At 35.2% G+C, this 15,059-nt stretch overlaps 1 protein-coding gene across 8 annotated transcripts in view; it reads left to right on the top strand.

The window, feature by feature from the left end:
- LOC141557292 (microtubule-associated protein RP/EB family member 1) overlaps nucleotides 1-15,059 on the top strand; it is a 109,624-nt gene that overhangs the window by 72,287 nt on the left and 22,278 nt on the right. For 2 of the 8 annotated variants that reach the window (XM_074292738.1, XM_074292739.1), the window contains one exon: nucleotides 10,442-10,565. In XM_074292738.1, the coding sequence (XP_074148839.1) occupies nucleotides 10,442-10,565 (124 nt within the window). Of the gene's footprint in view, nucleotides 1-4,980; nucleotides 5,181-5,317; nucleotides 5,363-6,737; nucleotides 6,786-8,520; nucleotides 8,590-10,441; nucleotides 10,566-15,059 lie in introns of those variants that run through there. The other 6 variants (XM_074292745.1, XM_074292747.1, XM_074292746.1 and 3 more) reach the window with 6 other exon arrangements.

Below are 15,059 nucleotides of genomic sequence, written 5' to 3'. Positions count from 1 at the left end.
AATATATGTGTGTAAATACCATTTTCTTGTTGCACATTAATGAAATAATGGTACTCTTAAGAGAAGTAAGGGAGATGGTTTTGGTGGGAAAGTTTTGTTTTTGATATACTGATTTTTGGGATGCCTAAGGTTATTTGGTGTATTAATTGGTTCAGAATCATTTTATAGTAAGCATGTATTTATTAAACACAAAACTATTGTTATTTTGATTTGATTATATTTTGTATTCTGTACATAGTAAACTATGAATGTATAAAATGTAAGTTCTTAGAGTAGGATTTGCTTATTTTTTTTCTCTTTATCCCTAGCTTTCCAACACAGTGCCTGAGCATGTAATAAATATTCTAGGCTTAAAAAAATATTTGCTGATTGATTCATCCATTGATAAATAATTTGGGAAGTATGCCCCCCACTCCTTTTTTTTTTTTTTTTTTTTTCAATTATGACAGATAATTTTTTAGTTCAAAGAGGAAACTTGGGGAAGAAAGAAAATCTAAAAATCACTTGTTGATAGAGAATGAGAAAGGAAGAACTGGGTTTAGAGCATTTGTGAGATTCTATGATCATGTGATTTTGCTGGTAGAAGGACTTACAGATAATTTCATTTTTGACCATTTGAATGAATGAAAAAGCGCTTATTAAGTGCTTATTATGTGCAAACTGTGCCAAGTTCTAGTGATACAAATATAAAGACACATTTTGGAAATTTACAGATATTTTAAGTGTAACCTAAAGAGGAAATTTCTGTACCTTTCCCAGTAACTGACAGTATTGATTTGATTTTGGTTTGGACACTGGAAACTGGTAGAAAACAACAGATGATTATGGAAGAAGGGCATTTTATAATATTTTATAAATTTTATAAAAATACGTTGAGAGGACAAGTGACTTACTAAATTATTCATTTAGCAAATTACAGAGCTGAACTGAAGGCCAGTTTTCTAGAATTTAGTCCAATGTTCTTTCTGTCCAGTTTCATTTGCCAGATGAGTGTTAGAAAGTAAGTATTAGAAAATTTAAATATCTCTTTCATGGTGGCACAAGTAGCAAGAGGCAGTGCTGCAACTATATCCAAGTTTTTATTATTGTTTTTAAGTTTCATTCATTTATGCACAAAATTTTTTATTTTCTGTTTTTATATTTCCCTTTATATTCTTCTACCGATATCTCAGCACTCTTCCACTCAGTGAACCACCCTTCTCTTGTTAGAAAGGAAAATGGTAAAAACTGATTGATATACTGACTACATCTGAAAGCATACACACAAATTCATAACAAAAGCCCCGCCCCCCCCAACAACAAAAAGTATATGATGTATCTTTTTAATCTTTTTCCCTAGGCCCAAGATTTATCAATACTATTGCTGAGTTTCTGTTTTTATGTCCTTTTAATTTTCATTATAATCATTGTATATAAAATCATAGTTTTCCTGTTCCTGTGTATATTCCTCAGCTTCAGGTCATTTTAATCTTCACATATTTCTCTATATTCTTCTAATCATAATTTTTATAGCCCAATGACATTTCATTATGTTAATATGTGACTATTTGTTTAATCATTCTTTAATTTTATAACTAGATCTTCTGATTCCAAATCCAATGCTTTTCTTACTGTGGAATTCAATGAGTTAATGAGCCCATGGAAGAAGAATTTCCTTTTCAGGCAATCTCTCTTCTGTTTCAATCACCATTTTTTTCTCCTTTCTGACCTTGAGGTCAGGTACTTCATAATCTTGGCAGAACAGAGTTACTCTCCTGAGAAACAGAGCAGTAAAGTGATTTTGGGCATTTTGGTAGAGGTAGCATGTCTAGTACTATTTGCATATACTGCATGTTTCCATAATGGCTTCTTAACAAGGATTCTCTTTAGGCTTTTGAACTAATGCTGAGTATGACACTCCATTAATTTCCATGTATACAAATGTTTTTTTAGGTACTACAGTGTGCTTCCTTTATCACAACCCTGTGATTTATGGAGTATAAGTATGATTTTTATTACTTTTGTTATTATTTTATTGTTATTTCTGTTTAAAACATGGTCAAACAAATTCCTCAGTTTGAAGGAGTTTCACAGCAGGGTGTAATGGAAAGAGTGATAGGTTTGGGAACAGAGAAAGGAGGGAATTTGCTTAGAATCCTGGCTGGTTTATTCCTGTGAGGCTCAAGGTAATTCATGTGAAAGGTAAAGAGGATTATACTGCATGATCTCTAAAATACCTTTCCATCTCTAAATCTTATGATTTGCCTGTTGTCACCTATCTAGTTTGTATCATCATCAGAACTTAAACTGAAGTCGAACACTTTTCCGTGTCACATTTGCTAAGTAGAGAAGACTTATTCCTTGGTTTCATGGAACTCACATTTTGGTGACTATGTCTGGGTACTTAATGTCAAATGAATATTGAAAACCTAAAGAATAAAACATGTATTTGTCAATCCCAGCATTTCTAGACTTGTTTGGGGATTATATTGCATTTTATGGTATAATGAGAATTTAAAAATGTTTAATTTCCTTTTATTCCTTCTGCAACTTTTGGTTACTATTAATCTCACCTGACCAAAACCTGTCCAATAGTATTAAAATTTTATTTAAAACCTTAGACATACCTTATAAAAAGCCAGAGGAAAATTCTCAAATGTCTCCTGATTCCTTGGTGACATATAGATCTCCCTCAATCAACCTTATCTGTGAACCTTCTGAATATAATTTAATCTGTAAGTTGACAGTTTACCTATCTAGTTTGGAATACTAATAATTCATGTTTGTTTTCTCTGAGGCATGAACCTAGGTTTTAATCTATATTTTCTGCAATGATTTGGCAGCAATTACCTACTTCATGAGGTAGAGATCTTTTTCCTATAATAAAGGATTATGGAGACTCCCTTAAAAACAAATCAGAGAAACAAATGTAAAGTCAAGGGGCCTTGAAAAATAATTAGTTTAAAACTCCTTCTCTAATTACTCCATTTTCCAGACTAGAATATTGAGGCCCAAGGCATGATTTATCTACAGTCACACAGACAAAGTTGGGATTTGAACTTTGGTCCTATGACTCCAAATGCAGTGTTCTTTTAGTTTGAATTGTTCCTTTACTATCAAGATTTTTAAGATTCTTACATGGGACTTTTAGTACTGGTCTGGGAAAAATAGAATTATCAAATAGGCCTTTAGTTCCAGGGGAATTCCCTGTGGAACTTTTACTATCCATGCAATGGAAAACTTAAATGCCTCATGGTAGGAGAGTTTTTAAAGAGAAAATTCTTTTCAAAGGTACTTTTTTGTTGTTCTAAGAGGAAAACATTTATTTCTTTTTGCTCAAAGGGCAAGCAATCTGCAAACAGGTACAATCTTGGCATAGAAATCAAAATTACCTCCCTAAAAGGATCTGTAAGGCAGCTTTGATTGTTGTCCCTTAGTGGAAGCAACTTGCCTTTGGCACCTGTGACAATGCTATGGTGATAAATATTGAAATCTGCTTTTCCCATTTTTCCTTTTCTTTGAAAAATTGTTCACACAAACAGTTTCTAATCCCAAACCCTAGGTGTACATGCTGTGTCAGGTCATCTTGCCTTTTGACACCTGACAGAATCTGTTTCGGTTGATTTCCAGTACTAGGCACTTCCTACCTTTAGATATCTTTCTTATTTTTTTTTTTTAATTTTTTTATTTTGTAAAATATTTTCCAATTAGTTTTGCAGGATTGTATATATATACACATATATATATATATATATATAGCCTATAGCAAATTGCTTGCTATTTCAGGGAAGAGAAGGAAGGTGGGGAAAGACAATTTGTAATTCAAAATATAAAAAAACAGAAAGTTTTTAATATAACTGGAAAAAAATAAAATATTTTTAAAAGCACCGAAAAATTTCAGGTTAAAAGTATTTCCCAATGATACATAAAATTTTTTAACATAAATTTAAAAAAAATTTTTTTTGAGTTGCAAATTCTTTTCCTTCCTCCTACGATTCTCCTCTCCTTTGAGAAAGCACACGAATGTATAAGATATTCTTGACGTCCACTTTAATGACCGCCACAGTCTCAAAGGTCCAGAAGAAAAAGCCCATCTTTTCTGCTTGACGCTGTTGTGGAGGTAATTTAAAGAAGTGATCTGGTTGCTGCCTATGAGACCACTGGCTTTCTTTTGTACGTCGTAGAAAGATGTGGTTGTACGAGATGCTTTCTTGCAGTTCACGCCAGATGCCGCATGTCCTATCTCCTCATCTCCGCTTAGAAGTTCTAGTTGTCTTTCAAGACTAGCTTAATCCTAATTGTATAAGAGGCCACGCTCTTCCAAAGTTAGCTTGTATTTATTTTGTATATATTTGGTGATGTCCTAGAGAGGGTAAGATGCTTGAAGACCGGGATTACTTTCCTTTTGGTTTTGTATTATGACACCTAGCAGGAGAATTTGTTGATTTATTGATTTCTAATCAAATCGCCTGACTGTCGTTTTACTATTTCATGCGTTAAAATTTTTAGCTGGTTTTACGGAGGAGGAAACTGAGGCAAACAAGTTGACTTGCCTGGGTCCTAGGGCAAAATTAGGTTAGTGGCCGGGCTTCCTTCAGGGTCTGCACCCCATCCACTGCGCCATCCGGCTGCCCCGCTGTTAAATCGCCTCAGTATATTAACATTTACTGAATTTGATATTCAAGCACCCTCCTAGCCCTGAGTTTCTGAGTGGCTGCCTGTTTTAAGACGATTCTTTAAGCCCCGCATCCAGGATCCAGGCCCCACCTTGTGCTTTAGGGTGAGAATTCTGGGCAGGTCCACGATTTCACCGAAGTCTGCATCTCATTGGATGCCGTGGGGCACGTGTCCTCACAGCCCTAGCCTTGTTCCTGCCCCTGCGCCTTTGCTTCGGTTTCGAGAAGCCTGAGACTCCGCCCTCCTTAGTGTCTCTTTTTTTTTTTTTTTTTTTTTTTTTTGCCTCCTTCCCTTCCCAGAAGCCGGCCGGGCGGGATGACGCACTATTACGTCGCGGCGTCGGGGAAAGGAGGGGTGCGTATAAGGTCATCGCGCGGGCGGGGTCGGGCGGTTTGAACAAGACCTAGACAGAACTGGGGTGCCGGCGAGAGAGAAGACGCGGCGTCTCGAGAAGCCGGTGAGGAGTGGGTGACGGGAACTTGGGACGGGGCGCGGTCTGGACCCAACGGCGGAAGCCGAGAAGGGTGGGTGTCTGGGTTGCGGAGCGGGAGCCGGAGAAGGCGGGAGCTGCGGCCTGTGGGGGTTCCGGGCGGCTCTGCCGGAGGAGCCTGTGAAGAGGGAAGTGGGGGAGGGGTCGGGCCGTGACCCATGAGTGCGCGTGCGCAGGGATGTCTATGCGGGGAGCGTGGATGGGGAGGGCATGAAGGTGAGGAAGATCCTTTGGCCGGAAGTTGGGGTCACACTGAGGAGTGAGAGGGAAGTTAAGAGGGGGCATTTTCTAAGACAAGGAGAGTTGTAATATGTATTGGGGGTAGGAGACTGGGATGGGTTGGGTAGAAGTGGAGCGGGTGCCAGTAGCCGGGGTAGAATAGCTTTTCGAGAAGGGGAAATGGCGGGGAAGGATGGGAGAGGAATCCGGGAAGGGATTTTCCCTGCAGGAAATTCCCGTAGTTTAGTAGTAGTTAACATGAGTTGATGAGATATTCTATGTAGGATGGCAGGGAATACTCCTGGTAGCTCACATGGTTGGAATTAGGAGTATAGAATATCTGCGTTGGAATGACTTCCGAGGCCTTACCTCAGCATCTTGTTCTCTGTTATATATCTGATGAGGTAGGACCGATTTTGACAGTTGGTGAGGGAGAACGCAAAACCTTAGAAGGTAGCCTATAACACATTTAAATGGTTTTAATTTTGGGAAGTTTTTTCACGTATAAATTCTGAATCTGCCTCAGCAATTTATCCATGATCATACCTAATTCTGCCCGGTAGGATCAAACTTGCAACCTTGTTCATAGACAGTTATTGTGGCTTCCTCTTCTTCAGACCAACATCCATATTTCCTGCAGTTGAGTCTCTCGGCATGATCTCATGATCCATCACCACCCTTCTCAGGATTCTCTGGCATAGCAGTATTTTCAAAACGTGGTGCATGAATCTTGAACACAAAACTTCACATATGACCTTACGAGGGCATTGTACAGGGGGACTATTACTAACCTTTGACCGGGACACTGAGCTTTAAGATTTTTGCTTGATTCTTTATTGTGGCTTCTTTGATTTTGCAGTCCCAATTTCTTGGTAGGATGTTGTGCTGGTGAAAGGGAGTTTTCTTGCTCTGGTTGGGGGAGTCCCTGCTAGAAGTTAATTCAGGAACAGGAAGCAGGAGACGTGATCCTGTTTTATTGTGGTAGATTTGAGTGGGCAGGGACCAACCCAGGAAGCTAAATGGTTGGAATTACTTATGGGTGGGGGGCTTGTACTGATGGTCATACATGATCTTAAGAGATGGTTTAGTTTACAGATCTAGGCTCCCTGGTATCCTTATTTGGGGGAGGGGGAGCAAGAAAGAGAGAGGGGCAGAGAAAGGGGGAGAAAGAGAGAGTAGAGGGTGAGACATTGTTAGATGTTTGAAGATAACTGGTTTTCTTGTTAAAGGATTACTGAGATGATTTATTTTATATATTTAAAAACATTCTGAGAGATTCCACAATCTGGTTTCATCAGACTGTCAAGAGGGGTCCATGGCACACATAAAGTTAACAGCTCCTGGTAATCCAGCCATTTCATTTTGCAGATGAGAAAAATGGAACCCAGGGAATATCAGGGACTTGACCAAGGTGACACAGGTGGTGAGAATCAGATATCATTTGCCCCAAATGCCTTGACCCCATATTGTCACTGTGTTTTTTCAGCTGCATGGTAGATTTGAGACTTGGGATAAAGGTCTGGGGATGGTTGGGTAAAGAAGTCATGTGATAGGTTGAACTCGTGCTCTGTAGGGACCAGATAGGGTTGGTCCCAGAGAGGACAAAGGATTGGAATTACTTGTGGCAAAGGATGTGGATTTGCATAACTAGCTCCTAATAGCTGTATTACATATTAGAGGTAAGGAAGCCTTTTCATAGCTATGCCATTTGACATTTATGATAATCTTCTGTAGTAGGTAGTATAAGTAAACACTATATAGTGGGAAAGATTACTAATCTTGAAGTCAAAAGAGCCAGTTTCAAGTTTTGTTTATTTTTAAAACCTTTAACTGCTGTGACACTTAACATCTCTCAGGTTCTGTTTCCCACTTTATAAAATAGGGATAATATTTGCATTACTTACTTCACAGGGTTATTGATAGGATTATAGATTTAGATCTTCAAAATAATTTAATCTTGACCTTTTTCATTTTACAGATGAACAAACTGAGACCTAGAGAAGTAAAGTGACTTGCTCAGGGTCCCAAAGATGACAAAACTGAACTTAAACCTGTTTTCCCTAATCTACAGTATCTACTCTATTATACAGTATTTTAATAAACTTTTCTATTATAAAATAAGGTTATTGATATTTTAACTCTGTCATTTTTTTGGGAAATTACCCTACTTTACAGGTAAAAAAAATGAATTTCATAGAAATGACAATGTCTTATAGCTGGCAGAGGTAGGGTAGAAATCCAGGTCATCTATCACTTGAATATTTATTGAATTTGTATATACAGGGGAATATAATAGCCATTTATTTGCTATCTATTCTGTACTGTAAGTGACTTAATTATTAATCTACTATTATTGAAAGAATTTGAAAGTGGAACTCTAAAATATACTCAGTTGCATATTTGACAGAATATATATGACAAGGATTCCATCTGCTTAGATTTTAAGCTTGTATGATACATATTATGAATCACAAGTTGCACATTTGAACTATGTAAATAAGAATATATCCTTCTCCAGGGTAGAGACTGCAACTTCTCTTTCATTTATATCTGCTCACAAAGCTATGAACTGTGCTGCATATTGTTATGTATCTGGTAATTTTTGATTCCTGTTTAAATATATGCTGAGATATATTAGGGGTTTTGTTCAGATTTGACTTTGTAAGCCAAGCTATGGGATTTTCTTTTCTGGGTTCAGCATTAAATAGATAAGCCCTTGCTAAATGCCTTTTATGAGTTTTATGCTATATTCTAAGTCTTGAATGAGAAATAGATAAATAAAACCTAGTACTTGCTTTTAAGGACTTGTAGAACAAGGGTGATCAGATATGGACTTAGATAAGCCTGATATAAATTGGGAGATGGTAAATGTAAAAAAGCAATAGGAAGTACTATGAGAGAAATGTTTTAGATATTCACAGGTATTTCCTCATATTTCTACTCCTTATCTAAATTTTTTTGTTAATTAGTTTTATCAAGGAATGACAACTTGCATTACTGAGGAGGAAAAATACTATTTTTATTATTGTACTAACAGTAAAAAGAAGTTCAAAATAATAAATTAGTAATATCTAGTATGTGGGAAAGTAGAAAAAGCCTTCCCTCAAGGATACCCAGAAAGGCAGGTAGAAGTATAATGATGTCTATTTTTACAGATAAGGAAAGTGAGGTTCTGAAGAGAGTGAGTTAGCTTCCTGTGCTCATGTGGTTATTAAATAACTAAGGTAAGATTAAATCCAGGCATTTTGACTCCAAATTGCTTCCTAATTAAATAATTTATTTTCAGTAATTGATGTTTCAGATTCTGTTATTGTTTATAATCGCCGTGATTGTTGAGTGACTAGCTCCTAATTAACTTGCCCACACATACTGTTTATATATGGTTGTTACCTTATTGGTGGTAAACCTTTTTGGTACTTCTTTTTGTTTTTGCTGAGGCAATTGGGGTTAAGTGACTTGCCCAAGGTCACACAGCCAGGAAATGTTAAGTGTCTGAGGTCATATTTGAACTCGAGTCCTCCTGACTTCAGAGCTGGTGCTCTATCAGCTGTAACACCTACCTGCTCCTCATTTTGGTACTTCTTTAGGCACATAGTCATAAAGCTCAGGCAGATTATTCCAAAAACTAGATATGAAGCCTTTCCAACATGATTGAACTGGATAACTTAGGCTGCAATAATATAATCTAATGTAACCTACAAAACCTAGGGTTACTTCTTTACCATAATACATAGAACTTTGGTTTAGTGCTCAGTAAATACTTATGTTGGTGATATTTACTCTATTTAGATAATCTCATTATGCTCTTAGTATTTTGGGTCCTTAGTTGCATATATAGCATAAGATTTTTCATAGTTATGAAGTGTGATATTTTCTTTCTTTTTTTTTTCCTCCCAATTATTTAGCATTTTTATTTAAATTTTTGAGTTTCATATTCTATCCCTGGCTCTTTCCTTCACTCCCCCATCCCGAAATGCTAGATATCTGTTATACATATGCAATTACATAAAACATTTCCATATTAGTTATTTATTACAAGACTTGAATAAAAGAAAAAAAATAAGTGAAAAATTTTAATCTTCAGTCTACCGTATTCAGTCATTATCAAGTTCTTTCTCTGATAATATGCTTAATCATTAGTCCTTTGGGATTGTCTTGGATCATTTTGTTGCTGAGAATAGCTAAGTTATTCATAGTTTTTCTTGGAGCAGTATTGCTATTAGTGAACAGTGTTTATATAATATGGTATTCACTTGTTTTTGCTTACTTCACTCAGCATCTTAGTCTTTCTAGGTTTTTCTGAAATCAGCCTACTTATCAATTCTTATAATAATATCTGTTATAATCATACACTACAGGCTTGTTTAGCTATTCCCCAACTGATGGACATCCAATTTATAATTCCTAACTATTACAAAACTATTGTAAAAAGAGTTGCTATAAATGTTTTCAAACGAATAGGTCTTTTTCCAGTTTTTTTTTTTTTTTTTGATGCCTTTTTTTAGTTTGTTACTTTCTGAATAGAAAATGTTATTCTCTTATGTTAGTTTCAATTCCATGAAGTTGTTAACCACCATTTTCTTCATTGTCTGTTGCAAGTTTAGAGTTTTAAATTGACCACATCAAAATGTATCTCCTTCAAATTTATTGGCCCCATGTGATTCATTTCAAGTTATGAAAAGCAACTTAGGGCAGAGACTGTATTTGGTGTCAGAACACCTGGGTTCAAATTCTAGCTTTGTCACCTATTACTTGTGTGAATTTGAGCAAATTACTTTTTCTTTTTCGGTTTCAGTTTCTTCATTTGTAAAATAAGGAGTTGTACTACACAACGCCTCTAAGTGTGTTAGTCTATGATTCTTATTATAGATATTAGCTCTACATTGGAATCTAGATTTTCTGTTTAGACCTTTAAGAAGTAATGCAAAGCCAAATGTTCATTGGAACTCAGTTAGAAACGTCTCAATTGAATTGTTTATCACTCCTAATTGTGCACAAGCTATATTGTAGAGGATTTTCTCACTAGTATGTTTACCATATTGTGAAACTTTTTCTTTTTTCCTCCCCATAATGTAGAAGATGGCAGTTAACGTGTATTCAACTTCAGTAACTAGTGATAATTTGAGTCGACATGATATGCTGGCCTGGATCAATGAATCTCTGCAGTTGACCTTGACAAAGATTGAACACTTATGTTCAGGTAAGAGACATTAATAGAATAATTTCATAGACCATGAACAAATTTTAAATTAATTAGTTTGGTATTTGTCTTTGAAATTCAACATACAATAAAAATGTTTTTGTTGAAGTATCTTCATCACATTTTTTTAAAAGTCCTATTTAAGATTTCTAAATAAATGTAAAGATAGTTTTCAACATTCATTTTTGTAAAACTTTGTGTTCTAAATTTTTCTCTCTCCCTCTCTTTACCTTCCATTCTCTCCAAGACATCAAGCAATCCAATATAGGTTAAATAAAGTAGTCCTTTTAAATATATTTCCATACTTGCCTTGCTGTGTGAGAAAAATCAGATCAAAAGGGGAAAAACTATGAGAGGGAAAGAAAAAATAAAAAAATTAAAAATACTATGCTTCAGTCATAGTTTTCTCTCTGGAAGTGATGGGCATTTTCCATCCTAAATCTATTGGAATTGCTTTGAGTCAGTGAATTGTTGAGAAGAGCCAAGTCCTTTACAGTTGATCACATAATCTTCTTGTTACTACATACAATGTTCAACATTAGTTTATGTAAATCATTCCAGGCTTTTCTGAAATCAACCTGCTCATTACTTTTTTATTTCGTTTTTCCAAATACATACAAAGTTAGTTTTCAGCATTCACTGTTGCAAAAGTTTGTTTCAAATTTTTCTACCTCTCTCCCCTGTCCCTCTTCCCCAAGACAGCAAGTAGTTTGAAATAGATTTAACACGTGCAGCTCTTCTAAACATATTTCCATATTTGTCTTGCTGTGAAAGAAAAATCAGATCAAAAGGGAAAAAACACGAGGAAAAATAAAACTAAGCAAACAACTACCACAAAAAAAAGGTGGGAATTTACTATGCTGTGATCCATATTCAGTCTCCATGTTCTCCCTCTGGAGTCTATTGAAATTGCCTTAAGTCACTTTATTCTTGAAAAGAACCAAGTCCCATCATAGTTGATCATCACATAATCTTGTTACTGTATACAATGTTCTCTTGGTTTTGTTCATATAACTTAACATCAGTTCATATAAGACTTTTCTGAATTCAACCTACTCATTATTTCTTACAGAATGATAACATTCCACTACCTTCCGTATATACCATAACTTATTCAGCCATTCCCCAACTGATGAGCATCCGCTCAATTTCCAGTTTCTTGCCAATACACTTTACGTTTGGATTTTTTCCCCTCTTTTATGATCTCTTTGGGATACAGGCGCAGTAGAGACATTGCAGGATCAAAGGTATTCACAGTTTGCCCTTTGATCATAATTTTGGATTGTTCTTCTGGATTCGGTTCACAATTCTACCAACATTGCATTAATGTTCCAATTTTCTCATTTCCCCTCCAATGTTTGTTATCTTTTTCTGTCATTTTTAGCCAATCTGATATGTGAGACAGTCAGAGTTGTCTTAATTTGCATTTCTCTAATCTATAGTGATTTAGAACATTTTTCCATAGAACTTGAATCCATCAATTGTTAATATCTTGTAACAAGTACTTCCCAAATGTAAACCTGTGATTCTGTGATTTTTTTTTTCCCTACTTCTGTTAGTTCTCTTCATTCATAAACTCTTGACATTTGACATTTGTTTTCTTACATAGTCTAAGTTTTGGTAATGATTGTACATTGCCCCAAAGACTATAATGATGACATTCCAAGATCATATACTATTTAACTTCCCAAATAAACTAAGTCATTTTCAGTTTTTTCAATTTATTTAAAGTTGGCTAATGGTGCTACTATTCTAGTTTTATATTAATTCAAACCTTGAAGTTTAGATTTCTCCCTTTTTTGGTTAAAGGAATTTGATGGACAGTATACAGAATCTCACTTAAGCATTCAAATGGTTTTAATAATCTTTTGGAAGTTTGAGTTTAGTCCTATTAGTGGCATAGAAATTATCAGTGTCCTAATAGTTAAGGCTCTAGTGCATGTGAAATATAAATGTATCCTTTTTTTTCCCCCCATTATATTACTTTTATGATATGGAGTGGGATATCAGACTCCTCATTCTCTTTAATCCCTTTACCACTTCTCAGTTTGGTTTAAGTAGGCTAATGTCCTTAAATTTGAAGGTTAGTTCACTTTCCTATATTACATTAGATCCTTAAGCCTAGGGAGATACTAGACTACATGCCTTCTAGAACCACAGTTTGTTTTTAGTCAAGATTATTTACACATTGAATAAGATTTGATCTATTATGCACTTCATCTTGTTGGTGCTGTGCAATGAATTACCTGGTATGTTGCAAACTGACACAACTTAGTCTGCTTATTATGGAAAAATTGAGATGTTAGAAATTGTGGTCAGTTCATATACCTGTACACCTAACTAATGTTCTTTGAAAACATTAATTCTTATTTCTTAAGTTTGTTACAAATATAAATCAGATTTGTAACTTCACTTCAGTTATCCCTTGGGTGCTATTCCTATAACCAAGTAATTTCTCTTTTTGGCTTTCAGAGATAGAACAGCAGTTTCATCTTTAGACTTGGTGTTTCTTTAAAGCTTCCCACTATAAACTCTTGAGAAGAGTTTTTCCCTAGCTATATTCTTCTTAATACACTGTAGTCATTATTTAATTTTTTGTCCATTTTTATTATATTGTTAGGGCCAATTCATGAGCCAGGACTATATTTTCAAATATGTAACTCCCTTTAATTCTGTTTTTAAAGTTAATGTTTTCTGTTTTTCTATCACCTTAATTTCAGAACATGTTTCTCCTTTTTCCCTTACTTAGCAATCTATTTCTCGTTACGAGGATTAAAAAAAAAAAAAAAAAAGGGAAAAACATGCTGATCATATCTTATCATATATAGAGTATCTTATTGCTATAGTTTTTAATAATGAAAATTTTCTTAGCTCTTTTTCAGGGCCAAGCTTATATAATTACACAGCATTCAGTTAATTTGTTTGCATCAAATATGTTTGTATTGTTTTGGTCATTGTTGATATTGTTTTCCTGGTTGTACTTACTCTTCTTGGTCTTGCTTCTTTTGAGTTTTCATATGCCACTTTATAGTTTTCATAATCTTTGTTTCTTATGAAGTATTAATATTCCATCATATTCTTTATCATTATTACTAGTATTTATATAGTGCTATAAGGATTGCAAAAGTCTTTCTTTATATGTTACCTCATTTGATCTCCACAATAACTCTGCCAGGTAGTTGCTTTTATTGCCTACAATTTACAGATAAATAAACCGAGGCAGACAAAGGATAAATGACTTGTAGAGTCACAAAATTAGCAAGTATCTGAGGCTTCCTGATTCTACCATTCTATATCCTAGGTGCCTCTATATTCACGTACCACAATTTTTTTAGTCATCTGCCACTTGATGAGAACTGCTTATTTTCTTTTTTTTTAAATTTTATTTAAAATTTTTTTCCCACAGTATATATGCATGAGTAATTTTTTAAAAATAATATTATCCCTTGTATTCATTTTTCCAAATTATCCCCCCGCCCTCCCTCCACACCCTCCTGCCGATGACAGGCAATCCCATACATTTTACATATGTTACAATATAACCCAGATACAATATATGTGTGTAAATACCATTTTCTTGTTGCACATTAAGTATTAGATTCCGAAGGTATAAGTAACCTGGCTAGATAGACAGTAGTGCTAACAATTTACATTCACTTCCCAGTGTTCCTTCTCTGGGTGTAGTTGTTTCTGTCCATCATTGATCAACTGGAAGTGAGTTGGATCTTCTTTATGTTGAAGATATCCACTTCCATCAGAATACATCTTCATACAACATTGAAGTGTACAGAGATCTTCTGGTTCTATTCATTTCACTCAGCATCAGTTGATGTAAGTCTCTCCAAGCCTTTCTGTATTCCTCCTGCTGGTCATTTCTTACAGAGCAATAATATTCCATAACCTTCATATACCATAATTTACCCAACCATTCTCCAATTGATGGACATCCATTCATCTTCCAATTTCTAGCTACTACAAAAAGAGCTGCCACAAACATTTTGACACATACAAGTCCCTTTCTGCTCTTTAGTATTTCTTTGGAATATAAGCCCAATAACAGCAATGCTGGGTCAAAGGGTATGCACAGTTTGATAACTTTTTGGGCATAGTTCCAAATTGCTCTCCAGAATGGTTGGATTCTTTCACAACTCCACCAACAATGTATCAGTGTCCCAGTTTTCCCACATCCCCTCCAACATTCATCATTATTTGTTCCTGTCATCTTAGCCAATCTGACAGATGTGTAGTGGTATCTCAGAGTTGTCTTAATTTGCATTTCTCTGATCAGTAGTGATTTGGAACACTCTTTCATATGAGTGGATATAGTTTCAATTTCATCATCTGAGAATTGTCTGTTCATATCCTTTGACCATTTATCAGTTGGAGAATGGTTTGATTTCTTATAAATTAGGGTCAGGAGAACTGCTTATTTTCTATTATTTGCTTCCAAAGAAAAAATCTGATATGAGTTGTTTGCTATAAATGGGAATTTTT

This window comes from Sminthopsis crassicaudata, chromosome 2, assembly GCF_048593235.1.
Source record: "Sminthopsis crassicaudata isolate SCR6 chromosome 2, ASM4859323v1, whole genome shotgun sequence".
In the NCBI taxonomy this organism is placed as follows: Eukaryota; Metazoa; Chordata; class Mammalia; order Dasyuromorphia; family Dasyuridae; genus Sminthopsis; species Sminthopsis crassicaudata.
Note: the sequence above shows the minus strand (reverse complement) of the source record. Positions and strands in the feature narration are given on the sequence as shown.